This window comes from Zea mays, chromosome 10 (assembly GCF_902167145.1).
Source record: "Zea mays cultivar B73 chromosome 10, Zm-B73-REFERENCE-NAM-5.0, whole genome shotgun sequence".
In the NCBI taxonomy this organism is placed as follows: domain Eukaryota; kingdom Viridiplantae; phylum Streptophyta; class Magnoliopsida; order Poales; family Poaceae; genus Zea; species Zea mays.
This window is the reverse complement of record NC_050105.1, coordinates 149828758-149856248: the sequence shown is the minus strand read 5'-3', so window position 1 is coordinate 149856248 and position 27491 is coordinate 149828758. Positions and strand designations below refer to the sequence as shown.

Here is a 27491-nt window from a genome sequence, read left to right as displayed (position 1 = left end):
CCATAGAAGAGTTAATTTCTTGCTGTAAGTTTCGACGACCACCGAAACTTAAAGCCCTGATTATATTGGTATATACTTAGTTCTTTTCAATGCTCTTTCCAACAGTTCCTTTTTTAAAAAAAATATCAAATGAAAAGTTTTTCTGCTCGCTTGTCTATAAAATTAGGGCCTTAGGTGCTAATTTTCTGTTGTCTTCTACTACCGCTGGAAATTAAGATTTAATTTTAGGGTGTCCTCTGGAACCACCAAAAAATAGGTATGGCCGTCAAAAAATGTTTTGAATCCCTGCGGAGATACTGGACTGCGTTCACTTGACTAGACGTATCACTAAATTTAATGCCTAATTTGGAAGTCTTGTTGTGCACCCTTAATACCGTACAAGCATTGGGTTAGCAAGCAACAAACAGTCAGTAAGGGCATGTACAGTGGGTGTCTTAAGTTGTGTCTTAGAGTGTGTCTAGGGGGGTAAATGTAAAAAATCTCAAGACATGTATCTTGACGAAGACACAGTGTCTTAGCTCTATATTCGAGACAGGAGACTATCTGATTGGTCACTTTAATTTATTAAATGCTCTGATTGGTACAATGAATATGATAGGACACATGTTTTAGACATGACCACTGTATTATGTTGTGTTTTAGTTGTGTCTTATACTTAGAGTACCGTGCGGCTGTATCTAGGTTGTACATGCCCTAAACGTAGGGACGTCTCGGCGAAGATCAAACACGGCCATTTTTTTTTGTGTGTGTGTGGAATGATGGAATATACCACCAGCTCATTCGCTTTGCCTGTTGGGTGTTAGTATTTGCCAAACGGAGCACATGCAACGTCATTTTGTCTGCTCTGCGTAGCAAGCTGTACTGCATGTGTATAGGTCCATGCACGTACAACTCTGGCCAGTGTTGTGGTGGGCGTGGGTCTCTTGGCAAATCTGGAGGGCCATCTGACCTTTGCTTCCGGAATACGAACAAACTAGCTTAATTACTAGTACTACATGCCATCACTGCCACAATCACGCAAAGGAAGGTGACGTGGACCTGCGTCATTATTCGAAGAAAACCGCCTATTTGATGCCCGAATTTGGGTCGGAAAATCGCCAGTCTCTCTCAGCTTCTTTGCCAGGCACTCGTCGATTCTGACGGCCTGAGGTTGCAGCTGGCACGTATGCGTTGGTACGTTGTCTCGATTAATACGCCCCTGGCCGACCTGCACGCCTGCACTGCAACAAGTCTACTACGAGCGGGCACGGCGCGGCGCCTCCGATTTTTTTCACGGGGGAGCGCCCGGGGCGAGGCTATAAAAACCGTCTCCTCCACGCCACCTCCGCACCGCAGAGAGAGGAGCGAGAGCGAGCGACCCCCCCGAGCCGTGCCAACCAAGAACCATCCACCCACCACCACCACCCCGGCCGCTTCCTTGTCCCTGCCCCTCCGTTGGTCTCCTTTGCCCATCTCATCCTCTCTCTCTCTCTCCCTCTCTCTCTCTCTGGCGGTCGGCGTGGCTCCGGGGGCGCGAAGCGCGGGCTCGGCGGGGCGACTCGCCGGCGGCGACCTGCAGGTTTGGGTATGAGAGGGGTCACCCACGCGGCGCCCACCACAAGCGCCCCCCGCCCCCGCGGACGCCTCATGGACGGCCTCCTCATCTTCGTCTTCTACCTCTCGCTGCCCACCCGTGCCGGCCGCGACCACTCGTCAATCGCCGCCTCTAATTGTTAGCCGCCGCCGGCACGCCATTGCTCGGCCCGCCTCCCGAGAAGCTCGATCTGCGGCCTAGCCAGCCAGCCTCACGCGGGATCAGGATCGATGGACCAGCCACCGAATGGATTCGCCGCCGGAGGTGCGTGCGGGACCAATCAAATTTCTTCCTCTTCTTTTTATTTTCCCCCCGACCTTCTGGTCTGGTCTGGTTTCCTTCTGAAACGTTTCTTCTACTTACGTCCATTTGCGTGCGATGGTGGTAAATATGCAGCGCAATTTGAGAATGTTCCGAGTGGCATGGCATCGATGACCAGGAAATCCGTCCTGCCAGTAGCAATAAGCTGATTGAGTTACGCAAAACCCGTCTCTGTCACGGACTGATGTCGTATTCCTTGTGGACTGTATGACAGAAGAATTGTGACCTGGTTTATTTTACCATTAATCAATCTATAGTGCAGCTGCAATCTATAAAGATAAAATACCGTAGAAGCCATGATCATAGTCGGATTAAAGCCTAGATCGGATTAAAGCAGCAGGGAACAAGCTGGTTTGTTGGTGGGGCCCCTTGAGCTCTTTCAATTCAGGTCCGGCCGGGGAACGAAATAATTACGCAAACAGCCACCTGAATCGTTGTAGCGTACGTGCCGAAAATTGGTGGGTGCTTTCCAATTTTTTAAAATCATCCAAGTCATTCTGGTACGGTCGGTGACCTCGCTCACCTAGCCACCTGAATCGATATGCAAGAATCTAGAACGGAGAATATCACAAGAAACCCGTGTAGGGAATGAGGAGGAAGCCTGTAAGCGAAAGGGACGTGCAGAGTAGGTTCCAAACTACTCATCTGTCGATGAAAATAAATTGACCTCTGCACTCCACAAGCGTCCATGTCAACTTGCTTCCTTGTTCTTGTTTGCGTCTTTGCAGAATAGCATCTCCGCCAGTTCATCCGGACTGGTTGGTACCCATCGTCGAAGAGTTCCTCCGGCCAAGCATTTCATCAAAGTCCAAAATGTGATCACACCCTTTATCACTAATGAACCTGAAATGATAACTTACCCTTGCTTATATTCCTAAGATTATCATGGCCCCATAATACAAGATAAAATCCCCTTCAGCTAGCCACTGCATGCTAAGACAGCCTAACTTTTCCAACTCTTTTGACCATTAACTAGTGAAGGAAACTGTTATGCTAGTTACTCTCACTACTAGAGAAACATGCTGTAGTCAGTCCTGGCTGTCTTGAACAGAGACTAAACAGCCTACTACTAGGCTAAAGGAAATAATAACACAACACAAGGCCTTTCACTACCTTATTGACTTTATGTGTGATAAGTTTCTATAAACTAAAGATGATTGTTCTTATGCATTGCTCACCGTTCTTGTTTGACACCAGGTTTTTTCACGCACATTGATGGGCAAAACCGTTCTCCCCCTTCTGTAATTGTCATTGGGGGAGGGATTTCAGGCATCGCAGCTGCACGTGCTTTGTCGACTGCTTCATTTAAGGTAAATTTCTTGTTTACATTCCTCAAGCAGCTCAGGTGTTTGATGCTTATACGAAGCTAAACAATTGCAGGTCACACTCTTGGAGTCCAGGGACCGACCTGGTGGCCGTGTGCACACTGACTATTCTTTCGGTTGCCCAATTGACATGGGAGCATCATGGTTAGTTGCGTCTCAAAGCTAATGTTTTAGCTGCTGTTATCCACCTTGCCTTGATTTTTTTTTTGCAGTACGATCTTATGCTTTCGTCCTGTGATTCAGGTTGCATGGTGTTTGCAATGAGAATTCTTTGGCACCACTGATTAGGATGCTTGGGCTTAGGTTATATCGCACAAGCGGTGATAACTCTGTTCTGTATGACCATGATTTGGAAAGGTAATAGATAATCCATAATGGCAACACGTGTGGTTTCTGTTAAGTCGATTGGCTTCCCTTCCCTTATAGTTACCATTTTTTTTTTCTCTTCCTTCTCCAGTTATGCTCTTTTTGATAAGCATGGTCAGCAAGTTCCCCAGGAGATAGTAAGCAAAGTTGGAGAGACATTTGAGAGAATTCTTAAGGAGGTACTGCAGTCGTTAGCACTTAACATTATCTATTCAATGCTTTTGTGGACATTTGTGATAAGCTTACTTCTTGTTAATATTTCAGACTGTCATAGTAAGAGATGAGCATGCAAATGACATGCCTCTTTTTCAAGCCATAGCGATCGTGCTTGACAGGAATCCGCATATGAAGTAAGTGGAACTTAGGATCCACCTGATTGTGTCACAGGGATTTGTCAGGTCATGTGATTGCGTGCACTTACATTCACAGGCTGCAGGGCCTGGAATATGAAGTACTGCAGTGGTGCATATGTAGGCTGGAGGCATGGTTCGCTACTGACATGGACAATATATCTCTGAAAACTTGGGATCAGGTATGCAGTGCAGAACAGAACTTGCAGATACTGCACATACGGGATGTGCTTTATTCTTTGCCAGAATCATGCCAAGGATGAGTTTACTTGCCAGAATCAGAGCTGCATCAGCAAGCACACACTCGCATGAAAAGCGCGCTGAGCTTTGCAAATTTGCAGGAACATGTGCTTACCGGTGGACATGGTCTTATGGTGAATGGCTACGACCCTGTCATCAGAGCTCTCGCTCAAGGTCTCGATATTCACCTCAACCACAGGTGTGCAGAAGAACCATGCATCATGTGATGTCAAATTGATGAATCCCAAATAAATAGCTTGCTCACTGTCTCTTCTTCGTCTTCTTTGTTGCTCAGGGTCACAAAGATCATACAACGCTATAACAAGGTTATTGTCTGTGTGGAAGATGGGGCGAGTTTTGTCGCAGACGCTGCTATAGTAACCGTCCCTCTCGGGGTACTCAAGGCAAACATCATCAAGTTTGAGCCTGAGCTACCGAAAGAGAAGCTCTCGGCAATCGCCGACCTTGGCGTCGGTATCGAGAACAAGATAGCTCTCAAGTTCGACACTGTGTTTTGGCCCGACGTTGAAGTGATAGGTAGGGTGGCCCCGACGTCAAACGCCTGTGGCTACTTTCTCAACCTTAACAAAGCCACAGGAAACCCGGTCCTGGTGTGCATGGTGGCCGGAAGGTTCGCGTACGAGATCGAGAAGCTGTCGGACGAAGAGTCCGTGAACTTCGTCATGTCCCAGCTCAGGAACATGCTGCCGCAGGCAACTGACCCGGTAAAATACAGCACTGGAAAACACAGTACATGCTTTCGGTTCCAGACTGTATGGTGGGTGGATGATGGTTCCATGGCTCCTGACGTTTTTTTGGGTTCTCTTCTCCAGGTTCAGTATCTGGTCTCGCGCTGGGGTAGTGACCCCAACTCACTTGGCTCCTACTCGTGCGACCTGGTGGGGAAACCAGCTGACCTGTATGAAAGGTTCTGCGCTCCGGTGGGCAGCCTGTTCTTCGCCGGGGAGGCCGCCTGCATTGACCACTCCGGATCGGTGCACGGAGCTTACTCGTCAGGCATCGCTGCCGCAGAGGACTGCCGAAGGCGTCTGTCGGCGCAGCTAGGCATCTCGGCCGGCCTGTTCCAGGTCGGGAAGGCTGCCATGAGGGAGGAGATGACGGCTGAAGCCATGGTCCCCTTCCAGATATCCAGGTTGTAAGAGAGAATCTATTCAACACCGTCTTTGTGTCACCGGTTTGTTGCTTGATGTAATTGTAAAATGGTGTAAGACCTTGTTTGTTGGAATATTCGATGGTGGATGCTGTTTTTCGTCAGGTAAACGTCAGCGTCAGCTGGGCCAGATGAATGAATATTCGCATTGCGCGCTGAACGGATTCCAATCCACGAGCTCTCGCTGCACTGCAGCTTGCCGACCACTCCAATCCACGAGCTCTCGCTGCACTGCAGCTTGCCGACCACTCCACTCCACGTACACAATGCAAAAGCCCGAGAGGGAACCCTTCCACAATCCACACCCGTACCATGAATCTAATCGGCACAACAAAATCTGTCATTCAGCGCAGACTTTCTATTTCAGTCTCCAGCAGACTTTCTATTGACTCTGGGAGCGTTTGGTTGTCTTCCTGGATGCAACTATATCTGCATATACAAAATGCAGTGTTTGCTTGGTTCGCTGTATTTCAAAAGACAGGCCAGCACGAACCTCAAAGAACCACGAGCCAAGTCCGGCGGGAACGGTCGCACGCGCGAGGCCAGGCTTGACTGAGCGGTTGTTTACTCAAACACGCAAATCAAGACGTTGGTTTTGTTGGTTTTTTATATCTTGTAGTTAAAAGATTTAATTACCGAGCCGATTTCATATCTGTGTTTCTGATATTTTTACGAACAAAACTAGACACTACACATGCTATGTATATTTTAAATAAAAAAATTACATGATTAAGATTAGTATATAATTAGTGTTTATTAACATGTAGTTAGTGTCCATTAAATGATTTTAACATATAATTACTATCTATTAATATAATTTTCATTTATTTAATAACTTTTTAAACGCATACGACAAATATTCATACATACAACCAATCAACATCTGTCATGAACCAGACTGATCACATGCAGACAACCAAACAAAAGAAGATGCATGTGTCTAGCTAGACCAGTCAGAGCTAGGCTCACTAGATACGAGCCAGGCTCAGCCATGCAGGCAACAAAACAGGCCATGTATCACTATCTATTTCAAACTCCACTAACAATACTCCAGTACATCCATATTAGCCGATGGTTAGAATTACAGTTGTTGTCAACCATTGAAAACTGGTATCTTGTGTGATGTCCAGTGTACCACCAGACACGTTGGCATCTTATGATGTTCTCTAGCTTGCGCTCCAAACTCTCTAAGTACTATGTCTGGTACGATATTTGATGCTTCAACAAACACTTTCGATGCTTGGTATAAGGGTATACCTGTCTGTTCAATACATTTGGCTGCATTGCCCTTCTTCACATAGTATCAATGTTTTGTTTTGTGCTTTTATCTCACATGACACATCCGATGTTGCCCATTAACACATGTTTTTCCTCCTTCTTCGTGTATCTTCGTCGGAGTTTCTTGTTTAGACTATTAAATATACCTTTTACTCTTTAACATCTATATCCTATAAAGCACATTTTCCTAGTTTTCATCGTCCCTTTTGAAAAAAAAACCTTATACTTATTTTTAATCTAACCCTAGTCCAAACATATGCGTCACACGCTTCACGCTTAGGTATGTTGTTCTTCTCTGCTTCTTGCTTATCAGTGGACTGTTATCCCATATAAGGATCGTGAGAAAACACCCAAATCAAATATGACAGAAAGCCACACGCAGCACAATGTTCCCATATATGTTTAATTTGACATTAAATTTACTTTCATATGTGTTTTTTGTTGAGAGAGTCTACCACACTGATTTATTGGTCCCTTCACAACACACGAACATTGTACTAGTATATTTTAATGTCTCGTTTGAGACGATGCTTCTCTCGATGGCTCACCCCACGGGTTATGATTGGTCATGTCACATGGGCTAAGACTATTCGCAGCGGGTTTCCCTAAACTTTTCCCTCTATATCACACTTTTATACCACGTCACCGAGATTCCTCTCCTTCTCTTCTTCCTCCCACATCGGTTCCCTTAAATTCTCCCTAATACCATAAAATATCATTTTTCATACATATTCATTACACACTACCAATTTTTTCTTAACTAATAATGACTGTTGTGCACCGCTATCAAGAGCAGGGGGTCGGCTGGTGTGCCTCTGCATTTGACCATCTGATGGATCACTGTGCAAACCCCTTGGTACTGTAGCACGTTTATGGGTGTGCACATGATTTCTGGTAGAATTGGAGAGCATTAAGTAAAAATATGATACACCACTCTTTCCCAAAAAAGAGTAGGGGATGCTCTTAATAGAAGACGCGGGAATAGAGAGATTTTTCTCTATCATTTGTTACATTTTTTATAAGCAAAGGACTAAGAATATACCATAAAATTAGGCTAGATAAATATTTATTGGATAACCCATGCTTATTTTTATTTTTGACCTAAACCCTACTGCTGCCCCGCTTTCTATCTTTCTATGAAAGAGTAAGGAGGTCTTTTACACATTTTAAAAATCAATTTTTTATCAAATACTATTTTATTAAAAAACCAATGTGAGCGTATGATGCTATGAGATCCACCGTGCATAATAAAAAACAAAAAATAATGCAGGGTGAGTACTCGATCCCACAAACTTCTGCTTAAAAATAAAAAATTAAGGGTAAACACCAAACCACAATTACCAAACCACAATTATCTAACTATTAAAAATAAACAATAATTATATTTAAATAACTATCTCACGTGCATCTGCTCCGTTGTCCTCTTCATCCTAGCGACCGAAATTCGCTGGTGCATGTCCATTTTATATTCTATCTCCGTCACACCTTTTTCCCTCCCTGCTCTTCCAGTCTTGTTGACTCTTGAGTCTTCCACCTTCCTCCTCCCGTCTCGTCTCCAACGGTGTGCTTCTTCCTCCGGACGCCTCGCTCGTCCGACCGCTTTACCTCCCTCCTCCGGCGAGCTCCCTCCGCTGTTCCTGGTGTGTCTACGCGCCAGCTCCTCCTCTTGTCGATTTTGGGCGCGCTCCCCTCCGCCGCCGGGCTGTGCTGCGCGGACGCGGTTCGTGGATTCGGCAGAAGGATCTGCACCGTCCTCGCCGCCGGTGTGTTCCCTCTCCTCGCGGCCGGGATAGCCCCGCTACCTTTTTTGGGGCGCGCGCGCGTTGACTGTGGAGTGGAGAGTGGAGATTAGGGTTGTGCTCAGATCCTCTCCGTCCTGACCTCTTCCTCCTCTCGTTGCAGATATGCAGGAGCACTAGCAAAGCGGCTTCGCCATCCCTCCGGAGTCCGGAGCAGCCAGGTAAGGTCTGCTGCTCGTTCTGTGCGACTGTGCCAAGCTAGTCTCCTCTAGGTTTGGACCTTTGGTATTGCTCTGGAAAAAAAATGCTAGCAGCCGGCAGCTACAAGGATGCAACACAAGAATATGGTCATGAGGCCTGTGTATAGAATTATGGATCCCCATACCAGTTAGAGTGTTATTAGTAAGCAGTTAAGTGCAGTTATCCATTATTAGCAAGATGGGCGAAAGACTAGAAGCAGCACTAGCGCAGGCCACCAGCGTTAAATTTTTACTAACCCGAAATTTCGAGGCCTGAACCTTCTGACTTAATTCTATGACCACTTAGCGAACTTGTGGCAGTAGCAGCACTTGATTCATCGTGATATTACTATGGGAAATACAATACAAACTACACTGATGATCTGTTTTCGGTGTGCTTAAGATAGCGGTATTAACTATTAAGGGTACAAGACATAAAAAAGGCCACAATCCAGGAAATTTGCCCCACTATTTCCTCGCCATTCCCTCTCATTCTCTCCAGGCTAGAAGACAACAAGCAAGAGTGCCCTGCACTCCTACTGGCCACTGGATTGTCGGTCTCTGTGCACTCACATCAACTATTTGCCGTCCTCTCCACTCCTCCGCTGGCCATTGCGTTCCACTGCCTGGCGCCACTCCGACCCCAGTCTTAGGTAGCACTTCTCCAAGGTAAACCAGGAGAGTGATGGAGAGACAACTGGTTGGAAGGTGCATGTGGAGTTAGGAATACGAGACGGACAGAGAGGGAATTCCCTGGCTTTCCCCTTTCTTAGTCATGCTGGATCCTCCACCCATCATCGTGTCTGCTCCTCTTGTGGTCGAGTGGGGTGGCCGTGGAGATCTGTCTGTGCGGTCTTTAGTTGGGTTTCCCCTTTTCTGGTGATTAATCAATCTATCATAACTTTGCTGTCTTGGATGGATTCTTTCAGCTTGTCCAAGAGCTGGATTGCTGCTCCCAATCAGATCCAAATCTTTTATCTGTCTTCCCCTCATCGTTTGTGAACTCGTGTGCTGCACAGTGAGTCAGTGACATATGACAGCTAGTCTGAATCCATTTGTTCATAGTTCCATTAGATTATTTGTTTTGTTTTCTTGAGCCAAAAACCAATGCTAGTTGATGCCGTCATGGGAACCCAATTAAGCTGGCGACTCGAGAGCTAGTGCAGCTTTCCCAAAAATATTGGGGTTAAAGAAAATTATGTAGGATCTAGGTCAACTTTTACTCTCTTCCCTTCTGCTAGTAAGGTTTGTTACATTCCGTATAGGAAATTGGATTAGCGTTGTTCATGTACTGATTAGGTATCATGCTCTTATTTACCATTGGGCATCGGCTTCAGTGGTTTCTAACTTCAGCTTACTTCCCCATGTACACACAAATACTGAAAATTACGGGGACCCCAGCTTTTCTGTCACGCCTTTCTTGTATATTGTTTCAAAGGGATCCGTTTTTTGTGGGTGGGGTGGGGGTACCTATTTTTAAAGTTATAATTGCCCGATTGGGATCGGCATGGAGTCACCTAATGTTTACATTGTATAGCAAAAGTATATCCATAAAATGAACACTCATTTTTGTTTCTGATTGAGGTTATGATAAGTTGATATCCGGAACACCGGTTACCTCTAGGTTTTCAGAGTAATGTTTTGGTTAGGCACCTTATTTAGTTATTACGTTGATTTGTGTGGTGGAGACTCACATTGAAAGATATGAGCTAGGAAGTAGGGAATACAAACAAACGATCATTAAGGATCCTGCATCTACCTTCTGGTGCAATAGTCAATGTGTTTCCTGTTTTGTGGCAGCTTGCATGTTGGCAAGTCTAATATTCTGTGTAGAATTGAAAACTCATATAGTTTCCCCATTTTGCAGCTCATCAATCGTTCCTCCTTAGATACATTCCCATTATATATCATGTGCCGAGTGCCCTCCAAGATGGTTTACTACAGTAATATAGGTATTAGAGTCATATCAATCAAATTTTCATCACTATATGTATTCATACCTTTCAATTTTCTCTGGACAAGTTATCTGTTCGAGTTTGCCTATCATGACCTGTCCATTTGTTTACCTTCCCATGTTATAAGGTATCTTAGCTCCATTTTGAGTTTTTACGGCAGACCCAGGGTTAGAGGCTCCCGCATGAGTGGGGTCTGGGTGTTAGAGTATATTAGGCATGTTGAGTATATTAGGCAACTCCTCATATGGTTGGTTTAGGATTGATTGTAATCCCGGGATAACCTTCCTTATATCTAGGATAACATTCCTTATCTCTAGGATAGGCTTCTTGCCCTCCAAGTCATGTACTCCTACATATTCTCTCTAGAGACTCAATGCAATACATCCCACACATTATACACATTCTCTCCTTCCTTCATGTTATCGGAGCCAGAGGTCACGAGTTTGAATCCTGGTTAGCGCTATTAAATAAAATAATTGTTGTTCGCTTCTATTCCATGTCTGAGACCCAAAAAAAGAGGCTCGACGTGAGGGGGGTGTTGGAGTATAATATAAGTGAATTGCCTACCTCTTCCTATCAGTTTAAGCTTTTGGGTTGGACTGGTTGGTGCATGCAACTTAATATGGTAGAGATAAACCAAGGCGAGCCTTCTCCCCCTACAAATATGGAAAGGCTGCTCTATTCTGAGTTTTTTTATTAATAAAAAAGGATAAGATATGCTCTTGCTGCATGCCTTATCTTCCCAAGTTGAACACTGATTAATCTGCTGAACAGCAGACGATGTGGATCCTTTGTATTGTCCGTGTTTTTACTGAATTCGTGCTTCCCTTGTGCACTTTTACTGGTAATCAGTTTTTATTATGGAAAAAATACCACTATAGTCTTCTTGATATATCATTCTTTCACCTGTTGGTATTCCACTGGGAGGAACGTTGCTTCTAGAGAACTTTGCACTTATTCTCTGCAAAGTTAACTTTATTCTTTTAACATCATTCCTAGAATCCTAGTGCAACGCCTTTTGATGCTGGCTGTGTGCAACCATTTTTTTACTTGTATCATTAGACAATGCGCTGCGGGGCTGTGATATTAGTTTTATATTGCTCTGATTCGTAAACTTGTAGGTCTAATTCTTGATGAACCATTTTCTGTTGATGACTTATGGACTTCTTTTTTTCCTGTGATCAGTTGTGCATCAATTCTAAAACAGAGTTGATACCTTTTTTCCATCTTCAAGGTTCTGCTCTCTCATGCCGCAGTTTTACAACGTTGAAGGCTTAAAAATTCTACAGAACTAGATGATACTTGCATAATGCAGCCCTCAGATATTTGGAAGGCGCATGCTGGTTCATCACAGTCAGAGGCTTCGGGTCTGGATATGGAGAGGAACGGATGCAATCATAATTGCTGTCCATCTCCTCTCCAGCCAATTGCTTCAGCTGGTCAGCACTCTGAAAGCAGCGCTGCATACTTTTCTTGGCCTACATCTACTCTAATGCACGGCTCAGCTGAAGGCCGTGCTAATTACTTTGGGAATCTACAGAAGGGTGTACTACCAGGACATCTTGGTCGCTTGCCAAATGGCCAGCAAGCCACCACCTTACTTGATTTAATGATTATAAGAGCATTCCACAGCAAGATTCTCCGCCGGTTTAGTCTTGGTACAGCAATAGGCTTTAGAATCAGGAAAGGAACATTGACTGACACACCTGCCATCCTTGTGTTTGTTGCTCGAAAGGTTCACAGGAAGTGGCTCAGCCCTACTCAATGTCTTCCAGGTGCCCTTGAGGTAGGCACGATTTTGTTTCATGTAGTTTACAAAGTTATTTAAGCCATCTGAATCACATACAGTTTCGTTGCATTCCATAAACAGGGACCTGGGGGTGTGTGGTGTGATGTTGATGTTGTTGAATTTTCTTATTATGGTGCACCAGCCCCAACACCGAAGGAACAACTTTATGATGAGCTTGTTGATGGATTGCGTGGTAGCGACCCTAGTATAGGCTCAGGTTCACAGGTGACTTTCTTTTGTTCTCTTATGCTGCATCTTGTTTGGACTGCTTCATTACTTGACCACCTTTCTTTTTGTTGAAGTATACAAGTGGATAGACTACCTTCTCCCATCAGCTTAAGCTTTTGGGTTGAGCTGGTTAGTGCGTCCACTCTAACATGGTATTAAAGCCAGAGGTCTCGAGTTTGAATCCTGATAGAGGCTTTATTTCTGTCTCCACCCATTTATTTCCACGTTTGCGCCTTTATCTCTGACTGTGTTTTCAAGTTGGATGACTTGTTGGTCGTTCTGGCTGACCGACTTGGGTGATTAATCGAGATTGGTCCAAACCGACTTGGACGATTAATCACGACTAATCGCGATTAATTGGACGACTTAAAAGTGGCTGCACGTGAGTGGGGGTGTTGAAGTGTACAAGTGGATAGACTACCTTCTCCCATCAGCTTAAGCTTTTGGGTTGAGCTAGTTAATGCGTCCACTCTAACACTTTTTTCATCAAATGATATGGTTTGTTATAACATATAATGACCAGTCTTACTTCATGTCTGCAGTGTTTTCTTATCAATCAAAATCACTTGGAGATAACTGATATACAAAAATTCATGCATTTGCCATCTTCAGCTAAGTGTTGTCTTTTTTAATCAACCTTTAGGTGGCTAGTCTTGAGACCTATGGGACTTTGGGTGCCATTGTGAAGAGTCGAACTGGCAACAAGCAAGTTGGGTTCCTTACAAACAGGCATGTTGCGGTTGATCTGGATTATCCCAACCAGAAGATGTTCCATCCGTTGCCTCCTAATCTTGGACCTGGAGTTTACCTAGGTGCTGTTGAGAGAGCAACATCATTTATAACAGATGATGTTTGGTACGGGATATATGCAGGAACAAACCCAGGTAAGTAAGATGCCAATAATAACTGTGGTCAAGTTTTTCACACTTTATGGCATTCCCCACTGCTCATTGCAGTGTTTACTTTGACTTTTATTGTGAGATATATTTTTCTTCAGGGTATTATTGATATCCTTATCCTCATGTCATCTACGTTGTAATGTGGCTGCAGAAACTTTTGTCCGAGCTGATGGTGCATTTATACCGTTTGCTGATGACTTTGAAATTGCTAGTGTCAGCACCTCCGTTAAAGGAGTTGGAGTCATTGGTAATGTAAAGGCAATTGACTTGCAATCCCCAATTGGCAGTCTCATTGGGAGACAAGTTGTCAAAGTTGGAAGAAGTTCTGGTATGACAACTGGGACTGTTGTCGCATACGCACTTGAGTACAATGATGAGAAGGGAATATGTTTCTTCACTGACTTTCTTGTCGTTGGGGAGAACCAACAAACATTTGATCTTGAAGGGGACAGTGGAAGCCTCATAATCTTAACAGGACAAGACGGTGAGAAGCCGCAACCTATAGGAATTATATGGGGTGGTACAGCTAACCGGGGAAGGTTGAAACTTAAAAGTGGCCAGGGTCCGGAGAACTGGACAAGTGGAGTTGATCTTGGCCGCCTTCTTGATCTCTTGGAGCTAGATCTGATCACAACAAGTGAAGGGCTACAAGGTTTTTTTCCCAGCCAAAAGTCTCTGTCAAAATGAATATGTTAAGTCTTATTTGTAGTACCATCTTCATTTCCTCTGATGGTTATTGTTCTTTTGTACACAGCTGCCTTGGAAGAACAAAGGATTACTCTAGCTGCCGCTGCGGCTGCAGCCACTAATTCAACTGCCACAGAATCGTCACCTGTTGCTGGCCCTCAAGAGGATGATAAAATCGACAAAATCTATGAGCCTCTCGGCATTAACATCATTCCTCGAGACGGTTCTGCCATATCAACGGACCAACCCAACGAGGATGTGGAAGAGCTAAACCTGATGTCTCCAATGCGCAATGGTGAAGAAGGCAACGGTGACTTCAATAACTTGATGGACTTGGAATCGGAAAATTCACCTGATGGTATTTCTATTGCTCTGAACCTGGGAGAGCGGGAGCCAGAAAGACTCCGCTCTGTTTCTGATTCGATGCTGGACATAGACTTGCAGAAATGAGGCTGCCCGCTGCTATGCTGCAGACGTATTGCAGGAGGCTCCGTATCATTCAGCTTTTTTTATCGATCATTGCAGGTATGGCCACAAAGGAAATAATCTGTTTCTAGGCGACTGGACCGGTTGTTCTGCTTGAAACCCGGTCTGGGTTAAGCTGTGAAGCTCCTGCAGCCGCTTGCTCCTGCAGTTTTGCGTCAAGTGTCTACCAACTCTAGCATATGTAGTGCTGCGTAAGATGTCGGCACCTCAGATAGACAGAGGCGCCATATTTCTTGCTCATGTAATGTTATTTGTTGTATGCTCGTTTGTATGTACTGCATGAAGCATTGTAAAATTGAGCAACAGCAACCAGAGCTCGAGAATCTTAGGCGCAACCAACCAACCCCGTATCGATGAATTGACAATAAAGCTGAATATTTTAGGTGTTTAGAAAGTATTTTCTCTTAGATTTTTGGGGAGATTAGGATACAAACTCTCTGATTCAAGCAGCCCCTAGGTGTTGTCCTGACCTGCTTGATCAAACGACCTGCTGGCTAAAGTTTGGACAGAGTAGTCGCTCTCTAGCTTGATGAGTTCTTAAGCTATCTTCAACAAATTACTCATTCTATCTCATATATCGTTTGGTTTACGAAATGTAACGTAAATGATAATGATAATGATTTATATTTGAATACTAGCGGTAACAAGTTTGAATAAGTCAGTCCATTTTTAGTGTGATTTGGATTAAGGTTGGACTTAATCAAATATAATTTAACGTTATTGGTTACCCATTAAGTTACCAATATGTGAACAAAACAGCACCTCATTTCAATCTCTACCCATCTCATTTTAAACTCTATTTTGTAAACAATACAGTTTATAATGTAATTAGTGTTTTACAGGGTCATAAACACGACCGGCTGGCTATATAGCTAGGACTCAAATAGCTAAAACGCCTTAATGGGCTTGTTTCATATGCTTTGACTATTGAAAAAAGTTTGGATTTCTTATAATCTAGAATACTGGGAGTACTTTTAGGATATGTCATTTGTCTTTGTATCATAGTAATTTTTTTTATTCTTGTTCGACTATAAAAAATGGTCCTACCTTTGTCTTGAATATTTATCGTCCGTTAGTTCATTTTAAACTAAAACATGACAATAAAAAGGAACGGATGGAGTAATTGCTAATTTATTTTTTGTTACTGCTAGTATAAATTAGATTTTATCGGGTTTGTCTAAGGATTTTTTATTCCTGAAATGTGAATGCAGATAAATTAAAACAATCTAAAGCTATAGCTTTAATACTCCATCTATTTTAAACTCTAAGATATTTTATTTTTTCTATATTCATAGATTTTATTGAAAAATTAGATACGTACATAATAAAAAAGACGTGTAACTAGGCAAATTAAAACATCTTATAATTTCGAACAGAAAAATATATAATATATATAATAATAGTCAACCTCTGGATTTTATATTTTTTAGGCAAACTAAAATTTAAGCCTCTCGGTTTTAGTTGTCCCGTTTCAACTCCACGTGGGTCACATGTATTGTTTCAATAAACGGTAAAATTACTTATTTTTTCTTACTCGCGCACAGCTGGGTTTGACAATCGGAAAGGATTCGAAAGATTCCACGTGGATCTCTCCTCCTCCAGTCATCCCAAACGGTGTCACCACGACAGTTTTCAATTCAGCACGTGACAAGGCCGGTCTGAGCCGACGCGCGGGTCCCACTCGTCATTGACCTAAAGGCTAAAGCACATGTATGTACCCCCTCCCCTCCTCTCTCTCTTTCTCTCTCGTGCGTGTCGAAGACTCCAAGTCGAACTCAAAACACGCAACACGCAAGTCACGAACGCACGACAAAAGGAAGAAAAACCCAAGAAATATCTCTGCGGCCCTGCTCGTCCCGAGCCGAGCCGGCGAGATGGCGGGGATGTCTCGCGCGATCCGCAACTTCGCCGCCGCGTCCCGGCGAACCCTGACCGCTGCTTCGGGGCCGGCGCTGCCGAAGGAGGCGGCGGCGGCGGGGGCGCGGGTGAGGGCGGCGGCGCCCGGGCGCATGGGGCGGGATCAGGAGGACGGGAGGCGCGTGCAGTGGGTGTTCCTCGGGTGCCCCGGGGTGGGGAAGGGCACCTACGCCAGCCGCCTCTCGCAGCTGCTCGGCGTCCCGCACATCGCCACCGGCGACCTCGTCCGCGACGCCCTGGCCACCCCTGGCCCCTTCTCCAACAAGGTAAATATCAGTCTCGTGGATTACCTGGCACTGAGATAGGTTAACCGGGTTGATGGATCCGGTGCGCCATGTTCTAGTTCGCTCGTAACTATGTTGCGTGTGCCACGGATCATTGTTGCTCTGCTGTACCATCCATCGGCTTGTCGCAGCATGTTAACGAACTCGTCACAACTGCAACTACAATCTCTACGGATTGCACTTGCATGCATTCTGCTATCATGGCATACGCCAGCCGCCTCTCCCTCTACATAGGTAGGAAGCACTATAGTTCACGAAGGTGCTGCCTGTGGCTGCTTTGCACGACCCATTGCTTTCGGTAGGGAATAAAGAGATTAGCTGACCTGTACAATAAGCTCGGTAAATAAATGTTTGAGTAAATTCATTTTTTAACAGAAAGGAGGTGTCCCCCCCCCCCCCCCCCCCCCCCCACCACCACCACCACACCACACCCATTTCATTAAGAAACAGGAACCAGCAACGTTTTACACAACATCCCAAACATCAGAAGTTTCTGACCAAACGAGAAGGCAGAAAAGAGGCCCCAACAGCCGCGCTCCTATTCAGAAATCTATCTGAACAGGTAAATTCATAGCCCTTCAGAAGCTTGTAAAGTCTACAAGTGCCTTCGCATATGTTGGTTGTTGTTTGAAACAAAAACCCAGTGTAAGGATGGAGTTAATCATTTGGCATGTGACCGTAGGATGTAGCTTAGTAGTAGTTAGACCATAACCTTGTCGATGCAATTCTACATAGACCATTAGAACCTCCTGTTGTGACTCCTCTTTGACCACTTTTTAGTTCCATTTCCTGATTGTGTTGGTTGTTTGTGTTTCTTTTTCAGTTTGCTGAGGTTGTCAGCCATGGAAAACTGGTATCTAATGAGATAAACATAAATCTTCTGTCAGTTTTTTTTTATTGTGTTGTCTGTATGCTTCTTTTCCAGCTTGCTGAGATTGTCAATCATGGAAAACTGGTGTCTGATGAGATCATCATAAATCTGCTGTCAAGACGTCTGGAAGAGGGAGAGGAAAAGGGTGAATTGGGGTTCATCCTTGATGGCTTTCCTCGAACCATAGGACAAGCGGTGAGCTAATTATTTGACCTGACCGTAAGTATGCAGCAAAAACACATACTTGCCTCTTATCAGGAAGCATTTTTCACTTGCATCTTCTTTTGAGTTCTTATGAAAATCTTAGATTTCACCAAGCACAAGTTGGTTAGAGTTGAATAGATTTCATCCGCTCTAGCCCTCAGAGATGAGCAGTAGATCGGTATCCCTGGATTTCTATCTCAACGTTATAACTTGTGTCAAACCTTAGACACTGGGGTAGACTGCTTGGTCCTAATACTGGTTTTATCATGTGCCCTGTCAGGAGATACTTGAAGGAGTCACAGACATTGATTTGGTGATCAATCTCAAACTCCGAGAAGAAGCTCTGCTTGCGAAATGCCTTGGCAGGAGGATGTGCAGCCAGTGTGGAGGGAACTTCAATGTGGCCTCCATTGATATTGAGGGTGAAGATGGTGGGCCTCGAATGTACATGCCCCCACTGTTGCCTCCTCCACAGTGTGAATCGAAGCTGATTGCTAGAGCAGACGATACTGAAGAAGTGGTAAAAGAGCGGCTGCGTGTGTACCATGATTTGGTAGGGTGTGGTTGCCCTTTTTTATATATATATCTGTTTATATAACCTGAATTCTTGTGCTGCTGTAGTAAATGAGTTTGTCGTAATATAGGCAAGCTGGACTAATTTCTATATGATTTTCGTATAAACGAAATAATGTAACATGCTAAAAAAAATAGTGTAGCATGTTTTGATTGGTTGCACGTTTGATTGTAGCATGGTTGCTGTGGTGTCATCATATACCTTACCAAGTGGGTTTTCATCTTTGCAGACTGAACCAGTGGAGGAGTTCTACAGAGCACGTGGGAAACTGCTGGAGTTCAATCTGCCTGGTGGGATACCCGAATCATGGCCGAAGTTACTGCAGGCCCTGAACATAGAAGACCCCGACAATAAGCGATCTGCAGCAGCATGATTCTTGTTTTGTTATAGGAATGCACATTCTAAATTGAACATCTGTAGACTATGTCAAAGCTAGTCAAATTGGTGGGCATTCCTTACATCTTTGGGAAGCCTACTCCATTCTGGATCCAGATTATTGTGGCATGGCACTCAACTGTACAGTAGATTGATCATCGATTGGCAAGGTCGATCGATGGATGTGCTGACTGTGATCCTCGAACGTAAGGTGTGTAAAAAGGCAAGAAAATAATTGTTGGGCGTCGAGACATTCACTTGTAGGTCGTACCATGCATATGCTTGTTGAAAGAGGGGAGCATGCCAGAAACGTCTGATTTTTATTTTTATTTTTTTATTTGGGAGGGCTGGCTGGCTGGAGCTTTTCGTGTATGTGACGAGCTACCTATGTACGCAATACACTAATACTACACTGCATGCGAGGAATCGGACATCGGTCCTGTTAGGTTTGTCAGCCGATTCACTACACCATGCATGCGTGAATAGGATTCTAAACCTGGGTCCTTCCAGTGCGCAGGTGTCCCTGCGACTACAACATTTGAATCCCCTTGGCGCTAGCAATAGGTACCTAAATACCCGACGGATTTTATCTGATATGTAAATAGGTATAGAATGATTTCTCTACCCACAGATATGTTAATGGACAACAATCTCTATCCGTTAGGTTGACGGATAGGATATGTAAGGTATAGAATGATTTCTTTATCTGTAGGTATGTTAATGGACAACAATCTAGACGGATATGAAATAGGTACGATGAATATAATTTTTTGTGATGGTATGGATACGAAATGCTGTCACGGACGGGTATATGGACATCCCTACGCCTACATACCGATTACCGAGACGAGTCCGAACCTAGCACGTTGACAGGACTGGCGCCAAATTGGAGGATATAGACTGTGTATATTTTTAAATGTATTACGGCAACACCTAACCAACAATGGGGGTGTAGCTCATATGGTAGAGCGCTCGCTTCGCATGCGAGAGGCACGGGGTTCGATTCCCCGCACCTCCATACTTTTTTCCTGTATTTTTAGCTTCATGTCTGCTGATGGGTCCCACGAAAAGGAAAAAAAAAAAGCACCTGTATTTTTAGCTTCATGTCTGCTGATGGGTCCCACGAAAAGGAAAAAAAAAAAGCACCATACGGCCGGTGCTCTCCACGACGGGAGGCGCCAACAGTGACTGTTCAGTGGGGAGGAATTGTTTGAGAGCGGAAGCGCCCTGGCACGCTCAGTCAACGCCCGAGCTGAAACGAAACGTGCTCTCTGCCTCAATAAAGCTGCGTGCAGTGGTGGCCACGCGGCTGGCCCGCGCGTCCACACCCGTACCGCACACCCAGTTCGGCGTCTTCGGCTTGCGGAGGCAACATGCGGATTGCTGTTAATACGCCCATCTCTCTTTTAAAAAGGAACATATTAGATTATTAGGTACAGTCATACATCAAGCAAGTTCACAAAAGGTGTCATAGAACATATAAATCATGCAACGAAACAATGTCTCTGGAGGGGCAGTGATGATTCATCAAAGGGACGTAACCTTGTGATGTCCCTCTCTCTCTGCTCTACTCTCCCTGCCTGCGATCTCCCATCACTGCATCTGCATCCGCACGCTGTCCTGTGCCGGCAGCTTTGAGCGGCCACTGTGTGAGGTTGGACGGGGCACACCAAGGACCATGCCTGCTCATTCATTCATGGTTTTGGATCCAGGTCCAGCTGTGAATCTGATTGCGCTGCCTGCCTTCATGCATCTCCCTTTCAGACTTTGCCACGACCATACAAAAGGGAAACATCAAAGCAAAGCACCAGACCATGCGCACGCCCCACACCACCAGATTGAATCTCTGATAGATATGTGCACTAAATCGAGGCAAAACCCTACCGGGGACAGCGATGTATGTGTAGACACAAGAACGAACGGCAAAAAGGAGCATTTCAACATGCAGCCCAGGGGACGGAGCAGAATATGAAGAGTTAATCCTCAAGGAATGAAAAATAACTGGATCTTCAAGCCCATCCGGAGGACACTGGACACGTCCTGATCAAGGCCTTCCAAGCGCAAGATGGAAGCGTCTCAGCCCCACAAGAGGTTGATCATCGAGTTGGCCAGCCCAGCTTTCCTGAAAGTTAGGTCGCTTCCAAACTGCAGCTTCTGGGATGCTCCAGGAATGGCCTGTACGAAGTGGAAAGCCCTCTTCTCCCCGTCCTCAACCTGAGGAGCGCAGAATGACCACAGGAGCTGCAGCAGAGAGAGCACCAGTGAGGGAGCGGGGGGAAAACAATGAAGGGTTCGGTAGCCGAATCCTTCTTGAAAAATTACAGAGGTGTAACCTTGATAGGATCTGTGTGAAGGAAGTTTCTTTGGATCCTTTGATTGTTCGGTAGCCGAATCGCAACCCTGCAGAGAAGCTCCCTGCTTCCTTTAGGTTCTTCAGGGAGAGGAGGATAATCAGGCTTGATGTTTAAGCTGGGCTCATTTTCCTCCTCAGGTTCAGCTTCAGCCATATCATCATCACTGGCGTCTGATGCTTCAATGACTACCTCTAGCGAAGCTGCTATTGCCCTTGCTAGTTCTTCATCCTCATCCTCTACAGCGATTTTGCCTAAAACGGAAGAATCAAAAGGCAATGTGATTATAGCTCTTTTTGGTAACCAGCTATGGTAGGAACTAGGAAGTGCCTTGCAGGTAGCCAAACGATAGCAGCTAGGGTAAACTGCCAGAAAATCATGTACAAATACTATTAAGAAAATGGCATGATACGATCGTACAACGAAAAACAACACGCACCATTCTTGCTGGTTTTAAAAATGTGGATATCCATAGTTTTGAAAAAACAATGAATGTTAGTTCATGATAAATTATGTGGTCCATGCATTTGATATGGCTACATCATATGGTTATGCAAAATGGCTAGTCGGTTTCCAAATAACAAGCAAAAGTAATACCACTGCGAATTAAAAAGAACAATTCAACTCCTACCTTGCTTGCCCGTAGAAGCTTCCTGATCAACTTTCCTTGGGCGCTTTTGAGGTTGAGCTGCATGGTGCCCCTTCGGACCTTTATCCAGGTAAGGTAGTAAATCCTAGGTAAAGGACACAATCAGAAAGAATTAACAAGGAACATCTACGCTACGGTACATCTTATAATTCAGGTTTGTGCGCACCCATACAGGCTAAGAATAGTATCAAAATACCTCGAGTAAACGGTCTGGGTGAACCATTCCATTCCAAGCATGTACTTTTTGCCCGGTGACGGGGTCAATTAGGAGAATAGCAGGCATGGACACCAAATGGTAATAGGTGCATACCTTCCTCCCCTCACTGGTGTCATAGTAAACCTATATTAACATGTTAAAACATATTAATAGACAGGCGTACAGGCATGAGACCATCTAGGGGGAAACAAGAACTATTTAGCAGACAACTTGTGTCAATATAGATCTCAACATGTCAAAAAGAAATGCAATGAGAGAATAAGATCACTGGAAGAGATACGGAAGCAGAAAGGGAGGACGAACCTGCCAGAAAATAAAATTTGACCTAATTAACTGAGCCACCGCTTCATTTCCCCAAGTGTCTCGGTTAAGCTTAAATAAAGGCAGGTACAAACGTCAAAACTTGGAGTAATAAACCTAAGGACCAACATACACTACAAAATGACTGAGCTTACCATGTGAGAGCTAAATTCCTCTGTCGACTGCAAATTGATTAATAGCCATTTGTCCAGGGAAGAAGCCTCTAACTTTGCCTACATTTGGGAAAAATCGTAAGAATTAGAAAATATCAGCAATATTTAATTTCAGCTCAAAGGCAGTTTAAGGGCACACAAGTAGTTGAATAATAAATTTGAAAGAACACTACTATAGACATCAATCCACTATTTTAGCAACAAAACACATCCAAAATATATAGTATTATGGTATTGTTTCATTTTTAAAGAAGGTGAAACAATTTAAAGAATATTTAACCAACTAACACCGAGCTACTTGCTCTATAGTTATGGTTTTCAAGAAATTCATCAGCCAACTGAGATACAAGCATAGTGGCAATTATATGTTGTGCAGCTTTCCATATATGCAAATAACAAAATAGTGCCCATAGATTTTCACGAGCATATAAACTAACGAGATGATATAATTGATATACAGCTTACCTTGTCAAAGGATCCATTGAACATCAAAGGAAAAGGTGGACGGTATAAAGAAGCAAGATTATCACCAGAACTAGATGCAACATTCTGCTCAGAGTCCCAAACAGCAGATTGTCTTGCTTCTTGTTCAAAGTTACGAAATGCAGCTGATGCATTAGGTCGCATGCTGCAAAAAAAAGGAAGGCCATCACACTCAAATTTCATGGAACAATCTAGTTTTGCAATCAACAGCAATAGTATATGAGTTATTAATAGAATATAAATTATATGCAGCCATGCCCAAGCTAACTACAAATGAAAAAAACATGGAAATAATTTTGCATCTAGCTAACAAGAGAAGCAATAAATAACCATCTCTAATTAATAATTCAATTTACATCTTTAAAGGTTATTATTTAAGACAATTAGACAAACGCTTGTCACAAAAGGTCAGTTGGGTAGCGTTGGTAGTACAACTGTTGACACTGTAAAGGGAAAAAGAAACATGGACCTCAGAAATGCCACATGAGGCTAAATTAGCCAAATTGGATGTGAGTTCGTGCCCATAAAACACAATTGCATCATTCTGTTACAAAAAAAAACTTATAACATATCAAAGGATCAGTAATTATTTTGCATTACAATACAATTGCTGCATTTATTTTCATCTTAAGAAACCTTGCTTAATAAGGAGGCTCAATCATAAAAGCATAGCCTATAGGAGCAATAACATGCATTTTTTTAAAAAAATTCTAGCGTAACCATGGTAGTTCACCAAGTTAATCCCAGCTAATTACGTAAATAATTTGATGAGTCCTTGGTTTTGCATATGCCTCACAAGATGTCAACTGCTTTAGTTAGGGGCGGGCCCACATCATATCAAGGGTATTCAGTTGAATACCCATTATTTTTGGCAAAAAAACATTTATATATATGTATGTATATACACTGAAATATGTAAAATACTTATATTTGGTCCCAAATTCGTTTTCAGCCAACTCAAGCTTCATTCCTCCCTAACACGTGTCCCATTAGGCCCACTAGCGGGCTCGCAGTGCTTCAGTGGAACCGTGGCTGGTGCCTGGGGCTACTAGTCTCAGGACTCCTGTGTGCAGTGCCCCGTGGTGGCATGGTGGTGGCACGTCACGCGTGGACTGCGGGAGCGGGACAGGGAGCAGCGAGCCAGGGCCTAGGAGGGAGCCGAGGGGAGGGAGCATTGACACTGAGCCGACGTCTGCCAACATCGAGTCACCAACGTAAAGGGGAGGGAGTGTCGTCCGCCGAAGCTAGGAGCTTCCCGCCGAGGCCGAGCCCGTCGTCGTGGGCAGATCGCCAGACGTTAGGAGCTGTGACAGGGTCCAGACGCCGATTCAAGGTCCTGCCGTCCCAGCTCCACTGATTTGAGCATATTATAATTTGTTTTAGACTAGACATTGAGTTGAGTTTGAGTGTATCGTGATTATTTATATATCAAAAAATAAAGAGAAAGATCTGTGCTACTACTGATTTGAGAGCTTTTTTAGCAAAAGCTGCTGCAAAAAAGAAGGATATTGTTGCTCAAATTTTCTTACAAGTCAAGGATAAGAACATTATCACTTAATTTCAAAGCTTGAAGGATCGGAAGGTTATCTTGTAGTATGTAAGCTTTCTTATGGTATTTAATGTTCTCTATATATTTAAATATTGCCACTAACCACTTGATTATGTCAAACATTTAATACTTTAATATGTTGAGTATTGAACAATACCATCTTATGATCTATTCTTTGTTGCGTGAGTTATGAACTTATGATTTAGTTTACTAATTACTAGTTCTGTAATGTGTATGTTCAATTATATGCTATGAAATTACTTCTATGTGAATCAATTGTATATGCTTAAAGACTACTAGGATAGAGGCCATCAAAATTTTTTGCTCTAGTAAAATTTCAAATACCTATTTTCTAAATCCTGGGCCCGCCCCTTCTTTAGTACACCATATAGGCATAAACACTCCAAAAAAATGCGTGTTCACAGAATGGTAATATTAACTTGGACGACATGCAACATTTGGCTTACTAGTGGAATTACCAATGTTGTAGTCACGTCCAAGTCAAGAACGAGTGATTCAATAACCAAACATGCAGAATACACTGATTAATTGATTATAGACTATTAGGTAGGCATATGATGACTAGCTAGTCATCAGGGATAAAAGAACAGATATAGAAGAAAACATAGAGTGTCTCCTAGAGCTCCTTGAAACAACTCCATAATTCATTTTGTTTTTGGAAAAAAAGGAGAAAGGACAGCCCTCCAACAGTTCTGTATCTGGACTCCCTAGGGGTAAGCACTTGGGAAATCTCCCTGTCAAATCCCAGATATTTGTGTGTCTTACACACCTGCTATCAGCACTTGGTCTTGGTTGTTTCTCTCCTGGCACCCAATTTTTTTTTCTAGGAAGCAATTATAGGAGAAAAGCAAAAGTGGAGCTCTTGGAATAGTCAATGATTTACCAAGTGTTTTTTAGAAGCCCTTGAAGGAGCTCGTAGTTGCCACTAAAATACAGTAGTTGCTGTAAGGGTGCATACAAGCAATGAAGCAAAGACTACTGCAAATACACTTAAAGAGAGAAAAGGTGCTGAGTCATTGCGTAACTGTAGAAGAGCTAAATCCACACTGGAAAAAATAATTTCCAGGCACTTGTCTTAAGCATTTTTCGGCTACAATGCAGACTGACACTTCACTACTTTACCGAAGTACTCAGTCTGTATGTAGCAGGTTTTTGTGCTGCACTCAAGCGCCCGACTCCACAGGAGAACACAAGACCGTTCCAAGTATCGAACGTCAGGTGAAGCAGTGACTCCGCCACGAAGCACCTGAGATGATAGTGCTGCTCTCAACCGTTGGCAGGTTCAGATAGAAATTGCCCATAAGCGCATGTACATATAGGGTGTTGTATTGTATGTAGGCCCTACCCGTAACCAAAGAAGGAAAGTTTGGCCAGACTGCATAGATTCTATAAGCACGCCACAAATGGATACTACCAACTAATAAAAATCTATTGGTGGTAAGCCAAATAAGGGGGTGTTTGAATGCACTAGAACTAATAGTTAGTTGGCTAAAAAATGATAGTGGAATTAGCTAGGTAACAAATAACTATTAACTAATTTGCCAAAAATAGCTAATAGTTGAACTATTAGCTAAGGTGTTTGGATGTTTCAACTAATTTTAGCTACTAACTATTAGCTCTAGTGCATTCAAACACCCCCTAAGCATGACTACAGGATTCAATGCTAACATGCAAAGTGCCAGACCGTAGAACCGTTACTTATTACTTACACGGACACGATTCCCTCGCCGTAGAGAGTCTCCCTCTTCACCGGCAGGGGCGCGCGAACGTCGTCGTCCTCCCTGACCCCAAACCCATGCGACATTGCATCGCCCAGTGCAGCCGCCGGGGGTGGAGCGAACCTGCGAATTGGATGCCCTCAACTCAATGATCCACCAAAAAACCCCAAAACCCAAACCCTGGCAGCCTACCTCATCGCCTCTTCCACCCCGGCCGCCGCCGCTAGTGCCGACGGGGCCGCCGCCGCAGGCGACGGGTCCACCGAATGCGCGGCGGTGTGGGCGGCCTCGCCGTCGATGTAGAACAGCTGCAGCGCCTCCTCCAGGTGCCAGCTCGTCATCTGCGGAATGGAAACCCCAGGATCACATCAGACCGGATTGAATCGAGTAGGGATGGTTTTGGGGGGAGGAGAGCGGAAACCGGACCTGGAGGAACTGGGTGGCAGTCTCGAGGGTCTGGCCGGCGGTGATCTCGATGAAGGAGGAGACCAGGGTCTCCTTCTCCGCAGCCGTCGGGGGATCGCCTGCCATGGCGGCGAAAGTCGCCTCGACACGATTTTTTTTTTCCGTTCTCCTGCGGGTGGGTTGGTGAGTAGGGTTCGGTGGGCTTGGGACTTGGGAGGGTGGGTTTGGGAAGTAAGGAAAAGAGAAGTGGAAGAAAGCGTGCGGGTGATGAAGACGACGAGTCGACGACAAATGGATGAGTTTTTTGTAACTATAAAAAATGACACGGTAGACTTTGCTATAATAGAAACGAAGGGAAAGAATCTGGAAAAAGAAATAGCGTCGTCTCTTGCTATATTGAAAAACGTTCACCGTCATTCGCTATTAATAAAACTAAAACACTATTTTTGACTAATTAAGGTCATGTTTGGAAACAATCTAGTTTATATCTCTAGTTTCTAGAAACTATTTTGTTTAAGGTCATGTTTGGAAACAATCTAGTTTATATCTCTAGTTTCTAGAAACTATTTTTTTAAACAAAAGAGTGGTTAATGGTGTTTAGAACCACCACAATTATCATAAACTGACTTTAGCTAGGTGTGTCTAACTTATTAGTTTTTAAGAAACTAAGAATCCGATTTTTATAAACTAAGTATATAAACGGGTATACCGTCTTAGGGCTTGTCCGGTTTATCAGAAATGAACAACCTATAAC

The 27491-nt window shown here is 44.0% G+C and overlaps 4 protein-coding genes and 1 non-coding gene across 19 annotated transcripts; 4 read left to right on the top strand and 1 right to left on the bottom strand.

Annotated features, from left to right (window-relative positions):
• The first annotated feature begins 1326 nt into the window (after positions 1-1326).
• Positions 1327-5423, top strand: LOC100384522 (uncharacterized). Its single transcript, NM_001176693.2, has 10 exons — positions 1327-1837; positions 3092-3204; positions 3275-3363; positions 3463-3576; positions 3677-3764; positions 3850-3935; positions 4015-4117; positions 4277-4374; positions 4471-4900; positions 5009-5423. Exons 1-10 carry the CDS (start codon positions 1804-1806, stop codon positions 5333-5335), a joined length of 1482 nt encoding a protein of 493 aa, NP_001170164.1. The 5' UTR covers positions 1327-1803; the 3' UTR covers positions 5336-5423.
• Positions 5424-8063: 2640 nt separating this feature from the next.
• LOC100382125 (Trypsin family protein) lies at positions 8064-15159 on the top strand. 15 transcript variants are annotated; one of them, XM_035963113.1, is made up of 9 exons: positions 8084-8387; positions 8527-8584; positions 10470-10554; positions 11743-12343; positions 12428-12571; positions 13218-13458; positions 13625-14125; positions 14228-14518; positions 14597-15159. In XM_035963113.1, the coding sequence occupies exons 4-9, from the start codon at positions 11867-11869 to the stop codon at positions 14608-14610; spliced, it is 1668 nt and encodes a 555-aa protein (XP_035819006.1). In that variant the 5' UTR covers positions 8084-8387; positions 8527-8584; positions 10470-10554; positions 11743-11866; the 3' UTR covers positions 14611-15159. The 15 variants fall into 15 exon arrangements, with proteins under 15 accessions (XP_008662127.1, XP_035819006.1, XP_008662130.1 ...); XM_008663908.4 differs by having other exon boundaries at positions 8084-8264; positions 14228-15159; XM_020545133.3 differs by having other exon boundaries at positions 11814-12343; positions 14228-15159.
• A 1245-nt stretch (positions 15160-16404) lies between these two features.
• On the top strand, positions 16405-19288 carry LOC100283341 (uncharacterized). Its single transcript, NM_001371932.1, has 4 exons — positions 16405-16829; positions 17773-17913; positions 18203-18475; positions 18726-19288. The coding sequence occupies exons 1-4, from the start codon at positions 16521-16523 to the stop codon at positions 18867-18869; spliced, it is 867 nt and encodes a 288-aa protein (NP_001358861.1). The 5' UTR covers positions 16405-16520; the 3' UTR covers positions 18870-19288.
• Positions 19289-19816: 528 nt separating this feature from the next.
• TRNAA-CGC (transfer RNA alanine (anticodon CGC)) lies at positions 19817-19889 on the top strand. Its single transcript has one exon. It is a non-coding gene; the product is annotated as a tRNA-Ala (tRNA).
• A 439-nt stretch (positions 19890-20328) lies between these two features.
• Positions 20329-26923, bottom strand: LOC100384688 (uncharacterized). The gene is made up of 10 exons (NM_001177165.1): positions 26759-26923; positions 26525-26673; positions 26324-26455; positions 23027-23189; positions 22544-22621; positions 22392-22460; positions 22068-22211; positions 21854-21956; positions 21205-21476; positions 20329-21112 (listed from the first exon to the last, which is right to left on the bottom strand). The coding sequence occupies exons 1-10, from the start codon at positions 26861-26863 to the stop codon at positions 20948-20950; spliced, it is 1380 nt and encodes a 459-aa protein (NP_001170636.1). The 5' UTR covers positions 26864-26923; the 3' UTR covers positions 20329-20947.
• Positions 26924-27491: the final 568 nt, after the last annotated feature.

Coding starts and splice junctions, on each gene's coding strand:
- LOC100384522 (NM_001176693.2), top strand. CDS start 1,804: ATGGACCAGCCACCGAATGGATTCGCCGCCGGAG. Junction 3,205..3,274: donor TGTCGACTGCTTCATTTAAG/GTAAATTTCTTG, acceptor AAACAATTGCAG/GTCACACTCTTGGAGTCCAG. Junction 3,577..3,676: donor TATGACCATGATTTGGAAAG/GTAATAGATAAT, acceptor TTCCTTCTCCAG/TTATGCTCTTTTTGATAAGC.
- LOC100384688 (NM_001177165.1), bottom strand. CDS start 26,863: ATGGCAGGCGATCCCCCGACGGCTGCGGAGAAGGAGACCCTGGTCTCC. Junction 26,674..26,758: donor CTGCCACCCAGTTCCTCCAG/GTCCGGTTTCCG, acceptor TCCATTCCGCAG/ATGACGAGCTGGCACCTGGA. Junction 21,957..22,067: donor ACCCAGACCGTTTACTCGAG/GTATTTTGATAC, acceptor TCCTTTACCTAG/GATTTACTACCTTACCTGGA.
- LOC100283341 (NM_001371932.1), top strand. CDS start 16,521: ATGGCGGGGATGTCTCGCGCGATCCGCAACTTCGCCGCCGCGTCCCGG. Junction 16,830..17,772: donor CTGGCCCCTTCTCCAACAAG/GTAAATATCAGT, acceptor CTTCTTTTCCAG/CTTGCTGAGATTGTCAATCA. Junction 18,476..18,725: donor TGCGTGTGTACCATGATTTG/GTAGGGTGTGGT, acceptor TCATCTTTGCAG/ACTGAACCAGTGGAGGAGTT.
- LOC100382125 (XM_008663905.4), top strand. CDS start 11,867: ATGCAGCCCTCAGATATTTGGAAGGCGCATGCTGGTTCATCACAGTCA. Junction 12,344..12,427: donor GTCTTCCAGGTGCCCTTGAG/GTAGGCACGATT, acceptor TTCCATAAACAG/GGACCTGGGGGTGTGTGGTG. Junction 14,126..14,227: donor AACAAGTGAAGGGCTACAAG/GTTTTTTTCCCA, acceptor TTTTGTACACAG/CTGCCTTGGAAGAACAAAGG.